The following is a 19,281-nucleotide window of genomic DNA, read 5'->3' as shown; positions in this document are numbered from 1 at the left end:
ATGAAGATGTGGGGTATATGTATATACACATATACAATGGAATATTACTAAGCCATAAAAAAGAATGAAAAATGCCTTTGCAGCAACATGGATGGACCTAGAAATTATCTAAGAGAAGTCAGAGAAATACAAATATTATATGATATCACTCATATATGGGATCTAAAAAAGAATACAAATGAACTTATTTACAAAACAGGAATAGACTCACAGACATAGAAAACAAACTTATGGTTACCAAAGGAGGAAGGGGAGGAAGGGATGAATTAGGATTGTGGGATTAACAGATACACACTACTATATATAAAAGAAACAAGGACCTACTGTATAGCAGAACTATATTCAGTATCTTGCAATAATCTATAATGAAAATCATCTTAAAAAATGTACATAACTGAACCACTTTGTTTAGTACTTTTGAAACTAAAACAATAGTTAATCAACTGTAGTTCAATTAAAAAAACACTCAGCTCTTATTAGAGCCAAACTAACCCTATTTCATTTGTTCCTTCAATCCAGGAACTCTTAAGACTGGGGTCTTGTTTTTTCCTTTAGTGCCTGAAACATAGCAAATATTTGTCAAATGAATGTACAATTGCCCTAAATTTACAACCACTGAATATTAAGGCTGAATGGGATTCCAAAATCTAGTCCAAGACTTGTCTTCATGATGAGAAAACAGAGGCCCATACAGACCGTTTCTGCCAGAACACACAGCTCTGTAGTGGCAGCCTGGTTGGGAGTTCGACTCTTCTGAATTCCAGCGTTCTCAGTCCTTCCATGGTGCCTGGCTAAACTGGTTTCTACATGACACCCTCAAATTGTTTTGATCATATAGTGCCAATGTTCCTAAGGGTTCACACTGGGGCACACATATGATAAATTTGGGGGTACCTGCCTTTAAGGAAGGCACTTATAACCTAGTTTAAGAGATAAGTGATACAGTAATTTGTTCATTCACTTAGCAAATATTTATTACATGCCTACCACGTATCAGGCAGTCCTCCAGGCACTGGGGGTGTAGCAATGAACAAAATAAGTCCCTGTTCTCAAGGAATAGGAAAGGAGTGATGATAATCAAATAGACAAATAGAAATGTATGAGGTCATAATCTGTGCTGTGAAGAAAAATGAGGCAGCATAATGGAATAGTGAGGGGTGCTATTTGGGTCAGGTGCTCCGGGAAGCTCTCTGAAGAGAAGGGGGCAAGTCAGTGTGCTTATCTGAAAGAAAAGTGTTTCTGACAAAAAAAAAAAAAAAAAAAAACCACCCAGAAAACAACTTAGCAAGCGCAGAGGTCCTGAGGCAGAAATGTGTTTGGCGGGCTCAAGGAGCCTAGAGCAAAGTGACTAAGAATGGCAAGGGGTGAGGTTAGAAAGGTGGATAGGAGTCACATCGCCTTGGAGGCCAAGGAAAGGATTTGGGCTCTTCCCTGAGTGAACAGAAAACTATTGGAGAGCTTTGAGCAGAGGAGTGACATGATGAGATTTATGTGTTAAGAGGATCTCTTCTGTGTTGAGAATGGACTGATGGTGAACAAGAGAGGGAGCAGAAAAGATGTGGAAGGAAGCAGAAAGAAGAGGTGTGTGACATAACAGTGGTTGAACAATCAGTCTTAGCGAGGGAAGCAGAGGCCAGATTCTGGAGAGAATTCTGAAAGGGATGCTAGAATCAGCTGATGGGTTGGAGGTGGGGTATGACGGAACAGGAAGTAAAGGGCCTGTGCCCCTGCGCACTCAGCACCCGACTTCCTCACTGCCTATGCAGGTGGCTGTCTCGGGAGGGACAAGGAAGGTCCAAGGAGGCAGGAAGGCTCCAAAGCAGCGCTGACGTTTGTCAGGTGAGATAGTAAGGACTTCCTCAAGAAGCTAGACGTCTATTTAGACTTAATGATGTAGCTGAACCACTCAAAGCTTATATAAGTGACATCACAGGAAGGAGCTGGCTTGGGAGGTTCCTGCTCTGCCCATCTGGTGTCCTGTATGGGGAGGGGGGAAGCAGTGGCTATGGCAGTTGGGTAAGTGGTGAACTAGTTTGGTGAAGGTGAACGTCGAGAGGTAGGAGGACCGCTGGCCTTGAGAAGAACTTCCAATTTGGGAGCAAGATAAACACGAGGTAAGGGAGAGAGGTGTTGGTGGATCTGGGCCCCTGGGATCCCCGTAAATAGAGTGCTGCTGACATGGCAGTCTAGGTTAGGCTGTCTGACGTAAGGCTCAGGCAGAGTAAGGAGACCAGCATGGCAGCAACTTTCAGTTACGGTGACGGTGCCCCAGACACTGGGAGAGAGGCCCCAGGACCTGATCCGCCTCGGGCACGGGAGGCTCAGCCCCTCGTCCATCTGATGTCCTCCCATGCCAGGCCCCAGGGCCCCGAGCTCATGGTTTCAGGTCTGTTCATTGAGGCTTCCAGGTAAGAGTTCAACCGTGGGCTGAATCAGAGGCCTCTAGCCTCTGTGGACACTGGACTTTCCCATGAGAGAAGGTGGCTCAGAGCCCTTCTTGGTGGCTGACCCCAACCTTCCCTCCAGTCCTGGTTGCCCAGAGAATACAGAGCTGGGCCCAGAACCCACAGAGCCTGGACAACTCCCTTGCCAGAACCTGTGGGTGGATGAGGGGAGAGGGGCCCAGAGACACCAGCAGGAAGAGACCCTGGGAACCCTGCTCTCAGGTGACATCTCCATCATCTCCCTGTGATCCTGCTGCCTTCTTCTCTCAATGAATCCGATGAGGAGTCCTTTTTCAGTAACATTTTATTTTAAATCCTTAGTGAAGATCTAAGACAAAAATATAAAGTGCTAGGTTTTAGGGTTGGGGGCGGAGGGAAAGACCCACTGAGTTCACACCATTTGGACTTGCCTGTTCAGTTCCTCAGAGATGAAAGAGGGTATATCTCAAAATTGGAAAAGAAAAAAAAGTCATTCTTGAGTTTCCCACCAATAGGTGTCCATGAGGAGCTGAGGCACAAAGTCATCACAGACCACCAATGAGAACGCTCACTGGGGGAGGCAGGTCGACAGCAAGGAGGCTGAGGCTGTCTCAAAGAAGACCGGCGGGATAGAGAGGAGAGGAGGCAGCGGGTCCTGCAGGCTCTGCAGCAGAGACAGGGTGGCCGCCTGCTCCTCTGGGGTCTCCTTCAGCATGCGTCGGGCAAAGGCCTGCTCCATCTGTGCGGAGAAGTAGGAGAGGGGTCCGTGGGCACCACAGGGCCAGATGCTATACCCCGGGGCTTCTTCCCCAGTACGCTCTTCTCGGGAACACACCACCCCCGTGCAGGCAGGCTCTGCTGACTCACCTGCACCGCAATCAGACTCTGTGAGGTGTGGCTGGGGTCAGGGTTCTCCTCCCAGAAATTCAGTGTCACCTGAAACTTGGGTGGGGGCCCCAGGCCCTGGAAGTATCTGGCCAAGTCTGAGAGAGAAAAGGCCAGGAGTTGGAAGAAAGAGAAGACAGAAGGCCCCAGGCAGGGAGGGACAAAGGAGGAACCCATAATGGAGGAAGAGGGATGGTGATGGGGCCACTCGGAGAACAAGGCTGGAGCCGGGGGTGGTGAGACTGCCGTCTTGTGCTAGGAACCGAACTGCTACTCACCTGAGGACAAACAGGGAAAGGGGCCCCCTTCAGGGGTAGCCGATCGTCACACACCCTGAAACCTCTCTGCTGGGGGAGCTCAGAGTCCTCTTGGCAGCAGCCCTGGCTGCTAACAGCCACGCCACACCTTGGTTGCCTGTTCACTCCCTTCCACACTGACGCTCTGCGTCCCCTATATTCCTGGCCCCAGTCCCAAGGTCCAGGTGAGAGCTGAATGGAGGCAGGAAGTGGAATTCTCAGCATGGTTGGGAGAGGGGGAACCCGAGGGCAGCTCAAGCAGTGGGTGAGAACATGTGACATGCGCAGCTCTCACAAGTGTGGATGGTCGTTGTGCGAGTGTGTCTGGCAGGGGAGGGGGGTGTGGTGCAAAGCGCATCTTCTTGTAATTACTGTATGCTTCCATGTGGTGGCGCTCCTGAGATGCGCTATTATGGTGCTGGGCTCCACCTGGGCCTCCTCTTCTGTGGCTTTGGCCCAGGAAGCAGGGCTGCCAGGGCTGAGCCCTGGGATGTGCACCACACAAGTGCAGGGGCCAGGCCTGGACTGTGCTGGGGGATTGGCTGGAGGGAGCATAGGGTGATGGCCGGCCCAGAGGCGGGGAGTGGAGGTGGGGGAAAGGGCTCAGGTGCTTGGCTGGAGCAACCTCACCTCTGCAGAAGTAGTTGGTTCTGAAGAGCTCCACGCACTCGTTGATGGGCAGCAGGTGCGGACCCGGGCCAGATGGCATCTGGGGCGCATTCCAGGAGATAGGGATGGGGCAGAGGCGCTGCACAAAGAGGCCCCGGGAGTTGCTGGCCAGCAGGACCCCTCTCTGGAGCTGGCTCAGCAGGCGCTGGGCGGGCTCGCGTGGGTCGGGTTTGGGAAATATCACCTGCTCCATGCTGCACTGGGAGCTTGAGGGCTCAGCCACGAGGCGGCAGTCTAGGCTCTGCACCTGGGCCTCACCCACCACACGCCCGTTGTAGATGAAGGTGAGCAGCAGCGAGTAGTCTGCAAGACAGAGAAAGGCCAGCTGCACCAGTGCCCTCCCGGGGGCCCACTGACTGGCAGGAAGTTCTGGAGAAATGAAAAGGGACGCCTTGCAAATCCAACATCCTCATTTTGCTGGTGAGGAGCATGGGGCTCACAGAGAGAGACCAAATGAGGGCTGGTGAGCACCAGGCAGGCTGCGAGGCAGGGGCAGCAGCTGTACCTTCTGAGGACAGAGAAGACCCTTGCCTTTCCTATCCTCATCCTCCAACCCTCAGCAGCCGGGGGGTCTTCCACTCATGCTTTCCCAGCCCTTATGTGTGTGTCTGACTCTTTGCAACTCTATGGACTGTAGCCTTCCAGGCTCCTCTGTCCATGGGATTTTCCAGGCAAGAATATTGGAGTGGGTTGCCATTTTCTTCTCTAGGGCATCTTCCCAATCCAGGGATCAAACCCAGGTCTCCTGCATTGCAGGCAGATTCTTTACTACTACACCATGGGAATTCCCTGGCTCCCAGCACTCAGGAGAGAAGCTAATACATAGGTTTCCACTGAGGCCTTAATGCCCAGGGTCTTACAGTTTACAAGAGGGTCCCAGAGATCAGGCCTCTACTTAACCCACAGAATCAACATCTCAAAGTGGATTTCCAGGGAAGAGAATGTGTAGGGGGTGTTGTTGTTGTTTTTTTTTTTTTGTAGGGGGTATTTTTGAGAAGTGAGTTGTGTGGAGTCTGGAATCTGGCAACCAGTGCCTCTGGGTCAGGTAGCCTGCTGCAAGCCCTGACAGATTAGATAACACATGCATGGCCTTAGGACGACGAAGGGAGACGGGCAGGGGTGAGTCAGAAACGCCAAGTACCTGAATCTGGAGGGGGCAGAAGCTCCAGGGACAGCAATTCTCCCTGGAAAAGAGCCTCAGCTGTGTCCCTACCTGGAAGGGAGGCAGAGGTACTGGTCATTCAGAGTGGACCGGGGAGTCCAAGGGCCAGAGGGTGTGGTGTGGAGGATGACACAAGAGGCAGAGTACTTGGTACCTTCCTGAGGCTCAGGGCTGTTGCTGCTGCTGCTGCTGCTTCCGCTGCTCCCAAAGTCTAAACGGCCAGCTCCCCCATTGGTCTCCACCGTCTCCTGCAGACACAGTTCCTGCGGTTGGCCCACCTTGCCCCCAGTCACTGCTCTGCCCTCAGACCCACCCGGTTCCCTCCCCAGCTCTCACATTCTGAGGGGGCTCCTGGAGCAAGGAGGGGCTGAGTAGGCAGTTCTTTGTGGTAACCTCTTCCTCTTTCTTCTCAGAGAACGCAGAACTGTGGGGTCGCTTTGATGGTAATTTCTGGGTCCCTGATTGAGCTGTGGAACGTTGAGAGGGAGGCAAACATCAGAGCCTTAAGTGGGCACAAAAGGAAGGGGAAAGACAGGAGGCAGTGAAAGGACGGGCAAGACTGGGCAGGGAACCCCCTTCCCAAGGACAGGGCAGATCTCTGAGTGAGGGGCCTGGAGGGAGGCCCACCACCCTCCCGGGAGGCACAGAACTCCATCCTTCCCCCCACACTCCACCCCCAGCTGCTGATTTTAGGAGTAGTGGGGCATAGGGACACCCACCGGGGACAGTTCCTGGTGGCAGCAGCCGGTACACCTTGTAAGGCTCAGCGCCATCCCTATGGCCGATCTCAGGAACCTCCTCAAATTCACAACTTTTGTTGAGAGCACAGCGCAAACGAGTCTTCCAGATGGCAGGGCCTTCCGAGCTCCCCTCCCTGTACTTCCCCTTGTATATCGCCCAGGCCTAGAAGACAGCAGCAGTAAAGAAGAGATCACTGGTAATGGACCACTGACCCGGCTGGCTTCATGGATGTACAGCCTGAGCACTCGCACAGAAGGGCTCGAGCTAGGTTTACACTCAGCTGTTGCCACCGCGAGATCCATGCTGAGTTTTGCCTTTCCATCTTGCGTGGGGCTGGTCCTACCCTCCAATCTCCCCTTTATCTGTCATCCTACAGGGTGACAGCACCAGCGTGTGCTCCATCCCTCCCTCTGAGAGGCCAGTTTCTAGGCCTTTCACCTTGAAGAAGGCGGCATCCTGGTCCTCCCGGAAGTCTTGCTTGCCTGCGTGCTTCCAGGGGATCCGGAACATGGTCTTGGCTGCATCCTCCCAGCACACTCCTGGGAATTGCCCGCTCTCCACTTGCTCCACCACCCAGTTCCGGAGCTTTCGGGTGCAGCGCGTCCTGCCTGATGCCATCCTGGGGATAAGAGCAACAGAAGTGTCAGGGGAACTGACACTTTGGGAAGAGTGAGACCCTGGCCCTTGGGGTTGGCTTCTGGCCAAGGCCCCTGGAGATCCCATTTATATTTTGCCTCCAGACATATCTCAAAATTCTAAGGTTGAATTGTTTCATTTCTGCTATCACTAGCAAGTACCAAAAATACTTTCAACATCCCAAGCTGTGACATCTGGAGGGAAATCCTAGGCATTTGTCTCGATATTTTTCAGGAATCTCCTGTTTGGAAGAGAATTCCCCTGGTGTCCTGCTCCAGGTGAGATGTCCTATCTTGATCCCCAAGTAGCTGCTTCTGAGATGTCTCATCAACCCTCTTCACCCACCACCCTCACAACTCCTTTGATGTTTCCCAAACTTCCTCTGTGCTTGTCCCAGGAGCAGGTAGGGCAGGGAGCTGGGGGCTAGGGCAGAGCTGGGGGCTAGGGCAGAGCTGGGGGCTGGGGCAGAGCTGGGGGCGGAAGTGGGCAGGGCCAGAAGGCAAGAAAACAATCAGGAGATGGGGCAGTCTTCTTCCCCAAACAGCCCCATAGCAGGCCCTCCTGCCCTTGGCCTGTAGAGCTTGGGACACTGGCCCCGGATCAGTCTTCACTCAGGCCAAACTTCTAGCTCCCTAGCTCCCAGGCCTTCAGCTGTCTATCCCTCAGTCTAGCAGAGGCGTCCCCAGAAGCCCCTACCCACCACCTCCAGTCTGGCCAGGCTTTCCAAACCTAGGCCAAAGCTGATACCCATTTTTGGTTAATCTTACCTGAGCTGCTGTGCAGGCAGTCCCAGGGCTCAGCCGACCTCAGCTCAGCTCAGCTCAGCTCAGCTCCCAGCTGGGCAGCTTCCGTATCTCTCCACCCCTTCCTACAGTCCCCACCCTTAGTTTCAGTTCTCCTCCAGGGAGGGCCCTTTCCCTGAAATCACGTGGTCTCCGAGTTGCAGGGCAACTGGTTACCACCAGGGGGAAGCAGCATCTGAGAACCTTATCTTTGGAATCCTGCTGTCAGAAGGTGGAGGAGGGCCTCTCCTACTTCAGGCTCCTTCCCTTTCCTCCCTTAGGATTCCCCTTGCTTGTATCTGACGTCTCTGTGATGCCGCTGCTTCCCCTGGGAGGCTGCAGTGTCCTGGAGTCTGGCCTGGGGCCTCTGGATAGCTCTGTACCACTTGCCCATCTATATTCCCCCCATGATGCCTGCTTGGTACCTACTAGGTGACCCCAGATATTAGCTGAATTCAATGAAAGAAACAAAGGAGGTAGGGAAGGAAGAAGCCCAGGCCAGGTGGCTGAATGGGGAGGGTTGCCCTTGGCCACTCACAAGTTTTAACAAAGCTCTGTTCACCCCATTCCCCTTTCCCTGGTGCCCCCTGATGGTTAGTTAGGTCAGGAAGGAAGAAGGACTACCAAGAAGCCTGGGCAAGGAAATGCCTCTTTATTGGTGCTAGAGTTGTTCTCGTGGGAGTCGAACCACAGGCCCCTCTTTGGGACCGTCGCTCTCAGCTACTTCCTCCTGCGGGGGATACTCTGTCCCAAGGGCACCTCTTCTATCAGCTTCTGCAGAAAGAGAGAGAAGACAATGATGCTGGAAGCCTGGGACTCAGACACAGGCTGGAAAGGGGACTCCTAGAGAGTGGGGTTAGAGGCAAGGCTGGTAGGGAGGCTTTACGTGCAACAGGCGGGCGTGGTAGGTAGGGGCATCCTCCCCAGGCAGTGCCTGGGGGCGCCCGTGCAGGTAGCGCTCCGCAGCTGTCTCCAGTTCCTCCACTTCATACAGGGTGGCTGGGTCCAGTGAATGGGCATTGATGAGGCTCACAAGATACTCTTTGTAGTGCGCCCTGAGGAGATGAAAGGGTAGAACATTTGTTCTGTTTGGCTGATTTTAACTGAGTGTGCTGGGCACTAGTGTACTCAGAAGAACCAGATGGACACCCCTCACCTGTTGCTCTTGTAGGCACTTAACCTGTGCGTGCTGCCTGCTGTGCCCTTGCCTGGAAGGCTCCCTCCCTCCCACTTCTCACAGGACCCACTACTCCCAGAGGCCCACTTCTCTGCCCAGGCACACCCCCAGTTCTCCCCCAACACCAAGCTCCATGCCCCGCCTGGCACTCACTGGCAGAGGCCAGCATAGCCAGCGGGAGTCTCCTTGCCACAGGCTTCGTCCCTGAACCCGTTGGGAACTTCCTTCTGCTCCATCACTCGACAGCCACCTAGGGGTAAGGGAAGGAAGGGACCCTTTGCCTGGAGGAGGCCACTGAGCACAAAGGCTCAGGGGAACATGGGAGGCGGCCTCTGGGAAGAGGACTGAGGATAGGAGTCCCTGCTCTAATGGGGGTGGGGGTGGGGGGGCATTGGGAAACAGATGCCACTGTGCAGACCACTTGTGATACAGAAGGAGGGACCCGCTGTCCTTGCATTTAGCTAACCTCTTACAAGGTTAGCTTATTCTGTGAAGGTCTTACTCTATGCAGATGGTGAGAAGTGGGATAGATTTGAATCACATGCAACATCTTTTCTGTTGTCCTCACAGAACCTAAAACAGTGCAACTGGTAAGTCTCATTAAATAGCCATTGAGTTAAATAATGAATCACTATCCTTTGGGAATGGGAGAATAAAATTAGCATCAAGGTACCAGGTGCTTGAATGTGGCCTTACATAAAACAGCTGGGCTGTACGCTGGACATGAGCCTGCTTCACAGAGGAAGAAACAAGCCTGGGGAGGCTGACTCACCAAAGGACACAACAAGCAGGTGCAGGATGGGCTCTGCATTCTGGTTCAACCCCACACCCAAGCCCCCTTCATCCATCACACAGCGGGAGCCAGCCCCTCCTCCCAGGCCTGTCCTGACACTCACCTCCGGGCACTGCCCGGGCCCCTGCTGGGGGTTCTGTGTTGAACATGACATTATTGTCCTGAGGGCAGAAGGTTGGGAGTTAGTTTCCCTGGATGCCTGCCTGCTGATGTCTCCGCGTCTGACCTTTCCCTTCCTGCCACCCTACACCCTGCCTCCTCTCCTGGGCAGCTGGCAACCAGCCAAGTTGGCCACCCGACCTGAAGTAGCTTTTGGAGCCGGAGAGCAGACCAGTCCCGCAGGTAGAAGAGGCAGTCTCGGGGGTGGTGGCCATGCAGGGACTTCTTCACCCTGCAGTTAGGGTCTGGACATTTCTGGCGGAAATGATGGGAGAGGGGCAGTTGGAAACTGTTGGGGTCCTGGCCTCTCAGGAACCCCTGCATGAGGGGTATAGTGGTGGGGGAGATGGAGACATTGGAGGGTCTGGAGCAAGCAGAAGGCGGGAGGGGACAGAGAGAGGTGCTTCACCTCACCCACGCCCCGCCCCGGTCTCCTCTTCCCCTGGGCTGCTCCTCCACTGCCTCCGCCCCTCCTCATGGGAGCCCCACCCTGCTACCCCTTCCATCCCAGTCCTGGGGGCTCACATTCTTGGCGTAAAAGGCATTGTAGCAGCCACTGCAGAACTGGTGGCGACACTGGGTGCAGTGAAAGTGCATGCAGCCTCCTCGGGCCAGGGCGTACGAGAACTTGCACTTGGGGCAGTCTGCAAGGGTCAGCAAGTCAGGGTTGGGGCTGCTCCTCAGGCCCCGGGAAAGAGTGTCATTCTTCGCTATGAGAGATTACTGGGCACCTTACCTATGCCGTTTTCCTGAAGGTACATCGCCAAGCCCTGGGCTTGGTATTCTGGGTCATTGGTGCGTTTCCAGTTCTGGAAATCTTCACAGCTCCGGCCTCGGTGCTGCTCCTCCCACTGCCAGAAGGAAGCAAGCTAATGAAAGCGCCATGCCAGGCCCTTCTTGCTGGCCACCCCACTCAGATCCAGAGGGCCCTGACTCAGTGTACGGCTCTGCCATCCACCCTGTGCTCCAACACCAAACTGCAGGGCCAGCCTTGGCTCTCTCATCTCTCCACACCTGACACATTCACCAGCAAGTCTCGTTTCTGTCACTCCAGCCCAGCTCCCCTTTTCATTATCCCTCCTCTGACCGCCTCTACTCCAGGCCAGGTCAGGTCTCGCCTTGGTTGCTTGCCTCGAGGACCAGTCTCTCTGGCTCCACTCCTGCTCCCCTGTGGTTCAGCCTCCACCCGGCAGGCAGTGTGCCTCTGAATGCATACATCAGGCAGCTTCAACTGCACTGGGAGTGTTCTAGCTTGGAAGTTTGGAGGTAGGGTGGCAGGTGTTCACTTTATTATTGTGTTTCATAAGACAGACACAAATTTTTAGTATCAAATATTTAACTTTTTTTTTAATGAAGAATAAACAGCCAATTTTATTGGGCTCACTCAGACTAGGAATCCATTCAAATATTCAACATTTTAAAGGTACATGAAGGCGCATAACCCCTTGTTCAGTCTTAGAATGAAAGGACCCGAGACTTCCCTGGTGGTCCAGTGCTTAAGACTCCACTATTCCACTACACAGGGCGCAGGTTCGATCCCTAACTGGGGAACTAAGATCTTACATGACCCATGGCACAGCCAAAACAGAGAATGAAAGGCCAATCAATCCCCTCCTCGCTCGGCCTCATCATGACCTCTCCTGATCTGGCAGCCAGCTCCTCTTGGACCACCTGGCACTCTCGTCCTTGCTCTTGAGGCTCCAACCATACAACACTTTTTTGGACTTTGGCCTTTCCGTGTTTTGTTGTTTCTCTCTCAAATACTTCTTGCATAGTTGACTTTTTAATTTTCAGACCTGAGCTTAAATTAAGCCATTTCATTTATTTCTAAATATTGATTTACTTTTGGCTTTGATGGGTCTTAGTTGTGGCAAGCTGCTGGGGCTCTAATTGTGGCACACAGGCTCGGATGCCTCAAAGCATGTGGGATCTTAGTCCCCCGACCAGGGATTGAACCCCTGATTGCAGGGCAGATTCTTAACCACTGGACCACCAGGGAAGTTCCTAAATCAAGCCATTTTAGAGAAGACTTATCTAACCTCCCAATCCCATGTACCAGGTAGGTCCACTCTGTTATTCCTGACCTCAGATTCCTATTTGTTTTCTTCATAAACACATGGTGATGTATATACTTCTGATCTCGCTCCCTTCCTCAACCTTGCCCCCTCCCTCCCTTGCTAGTCTGTAAGCTCTTTGAGACCAGACAGCTTGTCTGTTCTGTTCTGTAGCAAACCCTGAGTCTAACACAGCACCTGCAGTGGCTCAGCAGGTATTCCAAAAGGTTAGACGTGCCTCACCTGGCGCTTACAGCGCACACAGAAGGTCTGGTGACACTGGGGACATGTTGCTTCCAGCTGCTCACGCTCGTATATGAAGCCAAAGGAGCACTGTGGGTGCAAGAGCATAAAGCTATCTAAGGCCTGACCACGTGCTACTCCCCACCCCTCCTTCCGGTCAGCAACTCTGGGCAGCCCACTGACCTGGGCACACCACAAGAACTTGGGGTCCCGCATGAGCACACCTTCCGTCAGCTTCTTGTGGAACAGCGCATAGGCATCTGGCTCTAGGCTCTCTCGAAGCTGGGGACAGGATGCCAAAGTGGCAGGTGGGCAAGGCTCCTGTTCAAAGCCCAGGGCACCCTGAGTCCGAGGGACTGCCCTACCTGGATGTCGAGGGTGGAGAAGTAGCCGAGCAGCTGTGTGTCATCGGTGAGGTCGGGGCGGCCACAGGCAGGGCATACCATATCTGTGATGTGCTTCTCCTTCAAGGCGATGGTGAAGTGCTGGCGGAAGCAGTCGGGGCAGATGGTGCACTCACAGGAGGTCAGGGCCTGCATCTGGTGGAGGAGAGAGGATGGGAGGGGAGGGGTTAGAAGCTACAGCTGCCAGCCGGTGGAAGGGGCAGTGGCCTGGTGTCTGCTACAACTGGCCAGGCAACCTAAATGTCTGAAGACCTTCAGACGGAAAAAAAAAAAAAAAAAAGACAATGGTGAGACCTAATGTAAATGGAAGAAGATCCTTTGAAGGCATCCTCAGTCAATTAAAAGCAAACATATGATAACTGAATCACTTTTCTGTGCTGTACACCTGAAACGAGCACAGCATTGCAAAACAACTATACTCCAGTAGAAAAAAAAAAAAAAAAAACATTAATTGAAAAAGGAAAGAAGGGAGGTGGGTATTCCCTGGTGGTCCAGTGGTTAGGATTCCACGCTTCCACTGTTGAGCACCTGGGTTCGATTCCTGGTTGGGCAACTGAGATCCTGTAAGCCATGTGGCATGGCCACAAACAGCAAACACACAAACATCCTTGAAATGAGAAAACTGTAGCAATGGAGAACAGACTAGTGCTTGCTGTATGACAGGAGGAGGGGAAGAAGGTTACAACTCTAAAGCTGTAGCACAAGGGGGTGCTTTTGTGATATCTTGATTGTAGTGGTGGTTACATGAATCTACATGTGAGATAAAATTGCACACAAGTACACGCATAAACCAGAAGAAATGTCAACAACCTCAGATATGCAGATGATACCTCTTTAATGGCAGAAAGTGAAGAGGAACTAGAGAGCCTTTTCATGAGTCAAAGAGGGGAGTGAAAAAGCCAGCTTAAAACTCAATATTAAAAAAACTAAGATCATGGCCACCAGTCACATCCCTTCATGGCAAATAGAAGGGGAAAAGGTAGAAGCAGTGAGAGATTTCCTCTTCTTGGGTTCTAAAATCACTGTGGATGGTGACTGCAGCCATGAAATTAGAAGATGATTGCTTCTTTGTCTATGACAAACCTAGACAGTGTATTAAAAAGCAAAGACATCACTTTGCCAACAAAGGTCTGTATAGTCAAAGCTATATTCTTTCCAGTAGTCGTGTACAGATATGAGCTGGACCATAAAGAAGGCTGAGAGCCAAAGAATTGATGTTTTTGAACTGTGGTGCTAGAGAAGACTCTTGAGGGTCCCTTGGACAACAAGGAGATCAAAGCAGTCAATCTTAAAGGAAATCAACGCTGAATACTCATTGGAAGGACTGATGCTAAAGCTGAAGCTCCAATACTTTGGCCACCTAATGTGAACAGGTGGATTCATTGGAAAAGATCTTGATGCTGGGAAAGATTAAAAGCAGAAGGAGAAGAGGGTGACAGAAGATGAGATGGTTGGATAGCATCACTGATTCTATGGACATGAACTTGGGCAAACTCTGGGAGATGGGTGAGGGACAGGGAGGCATGGTGTGCTGTAGTTGCAAAGAGTTGGACACGACTTGGTGACTGAACAACAAACACACACATCCACGCACAAAATGAACAAGGTCTGCAGTCTAGCTAGCATTGTACCAATATTTATTTCTTGGTCCTGACACTACACTACAATTATATAAGATGTCACTATTGGGAGGTGGGTGGAGCACACAAGACTGTACTATTTTTATAACTTTCTGTGAATCTACAATTATTTTAAAATAAAAAGTAAAAACAAACAAACAAAAACACAGAGCCAGCCTAACTAACCTGGGCTGTATTTGGCCAAGGAACTGCCACTTCTGACCTAGAGTTAAGTTAGAAGGGGCTCAGGAGATAAAAGGGGCCTATCCCTACCAAACGGGTATTTGATGATGACATTAAAGAATTACTGTTAATTTTTTTTTGGCGTGACAGTGGCATTTGTGCCTGTATTTTCAAAGAGTTTTATCTTTTAGAGATAGATATGGAAATATTACAAGTGAACTATCTGATGTCTGAGATTTGCTTCAAAATAATCCTGTGTAGATAAGTAAAGATTGGCCATACATTAATGATGGTTGAAGCGTGATGACGAATACATAGTGGAGGGAGGAAGGCTGAATTTCTTATACAATTTTCTCTACTATTGCACACTTGAAATTTCCCATAATAGAACATTAAAGAAGAGAGAGGTGGCCTATTCCTGCTCTCCCCTTCCCAGAAGCCTTCAGGGGCACATGGGCAACTGCAGAGCAAAAGACAACATGAGAGACAGGACCCGGGTAGAGGGGAGGTCCAAAGGGAACAGAGCAATTCTAAGGCTGGAGGCAGTGGAGACTCACCCGGTTGCGGGGCAGGGCCCAGCCGCACACGGCACACTCCTGGGCAAGCAAGCGGCGCAGGAAGGCCCGGTCCTGGCTCTGCCTCACAGCCTCCACCACGTCCCCCAACTCATAGTTCCTAGGTGTTTCCTGCAGCAGCGCCAGCGCTAGCTCTGCCCGGCCCCAGCTGGGGAGTGCGTGGACTGCCAAAAGCCGTCTGACCAGGCTCTGCAAGGCGATTCAGGTGGAGAGGGAAGATGTGGCTGTCAGACCCCAGGGAGCCGACCCTTCAGCCTGCCCTCAGCCCTACTAAGTGGGCTCGTCACCTCCTTCCAGCACCTGCTTATCTGGCCCATCCCAGGAAGGGGTGGGCTCAGGGCCACTGTCCCAGAGGCGCTGATGGAAGGGCTCTAGGCGCTGGCGCTGTAGCTCAGTCAGGGCTCGTGCCACATCACCTCCATGTTGGAATAAGGCTTGAAGAGACCCTTCCTCAGGCCCAAAGCCCAGGGACCGGAGCTCCTGCACCTGTGAGTTGGGAGGGGCGAGAAGGAGTGAATCAGAGTGTGAGAGGCTCTTAGATCCACAGCCCTCAACCCTGCCTCACCTCCAGCACGGCTGCTATACCTTCCTCCGCCGGGTCCTCACACACTCTTCCACAGCTTCATCCAGGTTGCCATGACGATCCAGCCAGGCCTTCCGGGCCTCCTGACAGGAAAAGGCGCCCAGCCCTGGGTCCTGCTGTCCAGCCAGCTCAGCCACCATCTCCAGCACATACGGCAGCTCTGAGCGCAGCCACTGCAGGGGCACCTCGGTGCCCGAGTACTGCAGAGCCGAGAAGACCTCCTCTGGACAGGCACCTCCAGCTTCCCCTTCCTAAGAAACAGCCCCGCTCAGATAGAGAGCCCAGCAGGAAGGGCACACTCCATCCCCTCCTTGAAGAAGAAGTGAAGTTGCTCAGTCATGTCCGACTCTTTGTGACCCCATGGACTGTAGCCCACCAGGCTCCTCGGTCCATGGGATTTTCCAGGCAAGAGTACTGGAGTGGGTTGCCATTGCCTTCTCCAGGGGATCTTCTCGACCCAGGGATCGAACCCAGAGCTCCCGCATTGTAGGCAGACGCTTTACTGTCTGAGCCACCGGGGAAGCCCATCCCCACCTTAGCCTGAACCAAAATGCTGACAGTGCTTGAGACCATGGATCATGTGAGCAGTGCACAGTCTGGTACCTGCCATGGGGGAAGGGTTCAGGCAGCTGCTGCTGACAATGACAGGTTTTGAGAATGCCCATCAATCAACTGCAGCCTCTCCCTTCCCCGACAAGCTCATCCCAGGCCCATGTCCTCACCCGGATCTTGATCACCAGCTGGAGTCCTTCTTCCCTCATCTTGTCTTGGCGCTGCTTCTCAAGGTCCCCGCAGGAACTGGTCACGGGGGCACAGAGGGGTCGTGGAGGCCCTGGTTCAGGGTGTCGCTCTTCCAAAGAGCTGGCATGGGGCTGGGGGGTCTGCTGTACTGGGACGGGGCTGCTGGTCCGGTTGCACATAGCACATACCCAGCCAGGGCCCGAGTTGCAGAAGGTACAGTGAATACAGTACCACACTGGAGTCTGGACAGAGGAAAGCACAGTATCCCCCTGCTGGAAAGGCAGAAAGAATTATCCTATCGAAGGCTGGCTAAGGCTCAAAATGGAAATATAGGACGCTTGGGGGAAGATAACCGGGGAACTAAGGGAAAACAGAGGATGAAGAAGTAGAGAATGGCCTGTGGTAACAGATCTAAATAAAGAGATCAAAAGGCCAGGAACAAGATACCTGAAGGGGCTTCAGGCAAATGCCGGAATCCTGAGAATCCACCACCAAGCTGGGAGGCTGAGCCAGCCGAGGTCGTTCACATATGGCACACAGCACGGCCGCAGCCTCGTTCTCAAAGGTGCAGCTCTGGCAGGCCCAGTGACCCCGAGAAAGCTCAGGTTCTAGGCCCCCAGTTCCTTGGGGACCCTCAATTCCCGGACCCAATCCCTTACAGCCTCGGGGCCGATCACAGGCCACACAGAGTACTGCCCAAGGTTCATTTAATAAGGCACAGGCAGAACAGGGCCAGAGCAGACGGGCACTTGCAGGATCAGGGGGAGAAAAAGAGCTGTCTCCCAGGGTCGGCACGGAGGCTGGCTGAGGCCGTGGTGGAGCGGAGGCAGGTAGGCTGCAATGGATAAATAGACATGGCCTGCTGAGGGGGTGCCTGGGCCCCTTACCCATGGGCCCCCCTCCTACCCTGCAGGACAGCACATGGCTCTGGCCTTTGCACATGTTACCCTCTACGCCTGAAATACTCGCACACTCATAGCCTATTCAACGGTGAAATGACAGCTTAGAGTTCAGGTCTGGCTGGTAAATATCTCAGCCTCACCCCTATTAGATGCTTAAAATACTGCCAACTGATTGAGCTGATCCTTCTGACTAGGGTGCATCCTCCCACTACCCATTTGCACACCATGACAATCTATTTTGCTATGACTGGTATGTATATCTTGCTTGGTATATATGTCTATGATCTCCTGAAGGGCAGGAGCCAGCTGCTTGGCATCTATGAAACAGTCTTTAGCACAAAATCCATCACACAGTAGACTCAAGGAATATTAAACTCTCTCAATTTTGCTCCCACTCAGAAGAGAAGATCTCGCACCTGGGGTGAACAGCCTGAGGGGCTCCATGCAGGGTCTGGCGATGGTGATATGCACGTTCTGGGTGTCCGTGGAAGAGGCGATCACAAGTTAGACACAAGGCCTGTTTACAGGTTGAGCAGTGCAGCGTGCCTGGGGCAGAACCACAGAGGAAGCAGGGACCAGGAGTGGAGCCTGGAGAACAGGAGACAAAGAAGAACAGAATATCTTTCTAAAAAAGACCAGGTTACATTTGAATCAGCTGTGGAGGGAAACAAATCACAGACTACTTTTCAAAACATCTTTCTACCCAAAGAAACAATCTTAATCTCTTTTTTAAAAGAAAGGGAGATAATCAAGAAGAAAGAGGAAATTTCTATCAATATGATCTACTAGCACTCCTTCCCCCTAACACAGAACAATAATACCTGCAGCAGAGGGTATGGTGAGGGGGCCGGGAGCAATCTCTCTCAGTAAGGGGGCAAACTCTGAGAGCTGCAGTAGCTGAGGAAAAAGGACAGGGAATGAGTAAGGGCTTGGGGACACAGGCCCACAACAGGTTTCCTTTGTTCACCAGAACCCAGAGCCCCATTCCTGCCTTCCTTACATCATCTTCAACCTTGTCTTTCAGCAGCTGCTCCAGTGCTTGCGGTTTTGGATGAGCATTCTGCAAACAAGATGAGAAGAGTTCCCACCTATAGCCTTAGAACAAGACCCTCCCTCAAAGCCCTGGTCCCCTAACATTCAGAGTGAAAAGTACAGAGAGATCTCAAGTTACAGTGGAGACTATGCCTGTGATTCAGCAGTATGAGAGTCCCCAGACTGGCTTTGTTGTTAGGCTAGTCTCCCCAGCCCTGGTGCTTAAGTCCTCAGGACTAGAGATACCTCACCTGTAACAAGAGATTGAGCTCTGTCCGAAGCAGCAGTACTTCCAGTGTGACTGTAGCAACTTGCCGCTGATCCGGCTCCTCCTGCCTCTCAGGGAAGCTCAACCCATCTGGCTGCTCCTCTGTGTAGCCATACAATCGCAGAACATCCCGGCCCCCCTGCCACACAGGCAAAGCAGTCACCGCCCAGCAGGCCCCCTTCCCAATAGGGCTGGGACTCAACCCATTCAGCACAGCCTCAGGCCTTTTCTAGCCAACCCCCAGCCCAGGCTAAGTTTCCTACTCCCATTAGGGGCCCAGGAGCTTCACCTGCACGGCATCCACCGTAGAGCGAAAGACAGGGTTGTTAAACTTGACCCCGCGCCAGTACCGAGGCCTCTGAGGGCTTAGGAGGTTGCGGCCATATTTCTCCAGGATGTTCAGGGCCGTGGAGAGAGTGCTGAGGTAGTTTCGGGGCTGGGAGCAGTCAGAAAGCAGAGAGCTGTGAGCCCCGGCCCAGCCTCAGGTCCTGTGTCCTCCTCCCGAGCCGGGGCGGGCCTCACCTCCCCATGAGCGTTGCAGCGGACCAGGCGTGCAGCATCCAGCTGCACGTAACGGGCTTCTGGCGGCAGAGAGGTGCCCAGTAGCGGCCAGAGTTGCTCCTGCGTAAAAGCCTGCCCGGAATCCCTCCTCAGGGCGCTCGCCAGCTCCTCGCGGGCCTCCAGGAAGGCCCGCTTCTCTTCCTCCCCCGGCATCCTGAGACAGGAGTCAGCCCCGGCCCGCTGCCAGACTGGACCGGGCGCAGGCTGTGCACGGCCCGAGCACCACCCGGAGCGTCTGGGGTCTGGCTTTCCAGCCCGACCCTGGTCGGTGCGGACGCCCCGGGTCACTCAGGCCACGGTCACTCTTCGGTCCCAGGCCCCATGCCAGGGTTAGCGGGAACAGGAAGTACTAGGAAAGAGGGCGGGATTGAGACCCAAATTCAGGGGAACGGG

The 19,281-nt window shown here is 52.9% G+C and overlaps 2 protein-coding genes across 8 annotated transcripts; both read right to left on the bottom strand.

Annotated features, from left to right (window-relative positions):
- Positions 1 to 2,730: 2,730 nt before the first annotated feature.
- On the bottom strand, positions 2,731 to 8,121 carry IRF9 (interferon regulatory factor 9). 6 transcript variants are annotated; one of them, XM_040227314.1, is made up of 10 exons: positions 7,580 to 8,121; positions 6,615 to 6,795; positions 6,155 to 6,338; positions 5,772 to 5,902; positions 5,590 to 5,683; positions 5,415 to 5,486; positions 4,458 to 4,576; positions 4,235 to 4,352; positions 3,291 to 3,406; positions 2,731 to 3,162 (listed from the first exon to the last, which is right to left on the bottom strand). In XM_040227314.1, exons 2-10 carry the CDS (start codon positions 6,792 to 6,794, stop codon positions 2,992 to 2,994), a joined length of 1,185 nt encoding a protein of 394 aa, XP_040083248.1. In that variant the 5' UTR covers position 6,795; positions 7,580 to 8,121; the 3' UTR covers positions 2,731 to 2,991. The 6 variants fall into 6 exon arrangements, 4 of the variants coding, with proteins under 4 accessions (XP_040083248.1, XP_040083247.1, XP_040083246.1 ...); XR_005718782.1 differs by having other exon boundaries at positions 3,291 to 4,352; XM_040227313.1 differs by having other exon boundaries at positions 4,235 to 4,576.
- A 103-nt stretch (positions 8,122 to 8,224) lies between these two features.
- RNF31 (ring finger protein 31) lies at positions 8,225 to 19,228 on the bottom strand. 2 transcript variants are annotated; one of them, XM_040227300.1, is made up of 21 exons: positions 18,850 to 19,228; positions 18,617 to 18,763; positions 18,311 to 18,466; positions 18,028 to 18,087; positions 17,849 to 17,924; positions 17,444 to 17,615; positions 16,573 to 16,960; positions 16,107 to 16,397; positions 15,387 to 15,635; positions 15,102 to 15,287; positions 14,784 to 14,990; positions 12,386 to 12,559; positions 12,204 to 12,302; positions 12,021 to 12,110; positions 10,460 to 10,574; positions 10,249 to 10,367; positions 9,865 to 9,978; positions 9,668 to 9,725; positions 8,925 to 9,021; positions 8,481 to 8,649; positions 8,225 to 8,368 (listed from the first exon to the last, which is right to left on the bottom strand). In XM_040227300.1, exons 1-21 carry the CDS (start codon positions 19,039 to 19,041, stop codon positions 8,315 to 8,317), a joined length of 3,213 nt encoding a protein of 1,070 aa, XP_040083234.1. In that variant the 5' UTR covers positions 19,042 to 19,228; the 3' UTR covers positions 8,225 to 8,314. The 2 variants fall into 2 exon arrangements, with proteins under 2 accessions (XP_040083234.1, XP_040083235.1); XM_040227301.1 differs by having other exon boundaries at positions 15,387 to 15,467.
- Between the last annotated feature and the right edge of the window lie 53 nt (positions 19,229 to 19,281).

This window comes from Oryx dammah, unplaced genomic scaffold (assembly GCF_014754425.2).
Source record: "Oryx dammah isolate SB20612 unplaced genomic scaffold, SCBI_Odam_1.1 HiC_scaffold_26, whole genome shotgun sequence".
Classification (NCBI taxonomy): Eukaryota; Metazoa; Chordata; class Mammalia; order Artiodactyla; family Bovidae; genus Oryx; species Oryx dammah.
This window is presented reverse-complemented; position numbering and strand designations above follow the sequence as displayed.

Bases quoted from the DNA above. Each gene is read 5' to 3' on its own strand.
- RNF31 (XM_040227300.1), bottom strand. From the start codon at position 19,041: ATGCCGGGGGAGGAAGAGAAGCGGGCCTTCCTGGAGGCCCGCGAGGAG. The intron at 12,303-12,385 runs GTAGGGCAGTCC...TCCTGTCCCCAG, and splicing joins TCTCCACCCTCGACATCCAG to CTTCGAGAGAGCCTAGAGCC. The intron at 10,575-12,020 runs GTGAGGCACGTC...TCCTTCTGGCAG, and splicing joins GTGTGCGCTGTAAGCGCCAG to TGGGAGGAGCAGCACCGAGG.
- IRF9 (XM_040227311.1), bottom strand. From the start codon at position 6,899: ATGGGATCTCCAGGGGCCTTGGCCAGAAGCCAACCCCAAGGGCCAGGG. The intron at 4,577-5,414 runs GTACTTGGCGTT...TCTGTCTTGCAG, and splicing joins TCTGCCCCCTCCAGATTCAG to ACTACTCGCTGCTGCTCACC. The intron at 3,163-3,290 runs GTGAGTCAGCAG...TTCTCCGCACAG, and splicing joins AGAGTCTGATTGCGGTGCAG to ATGGAGCAGGCCTTTGCCCG.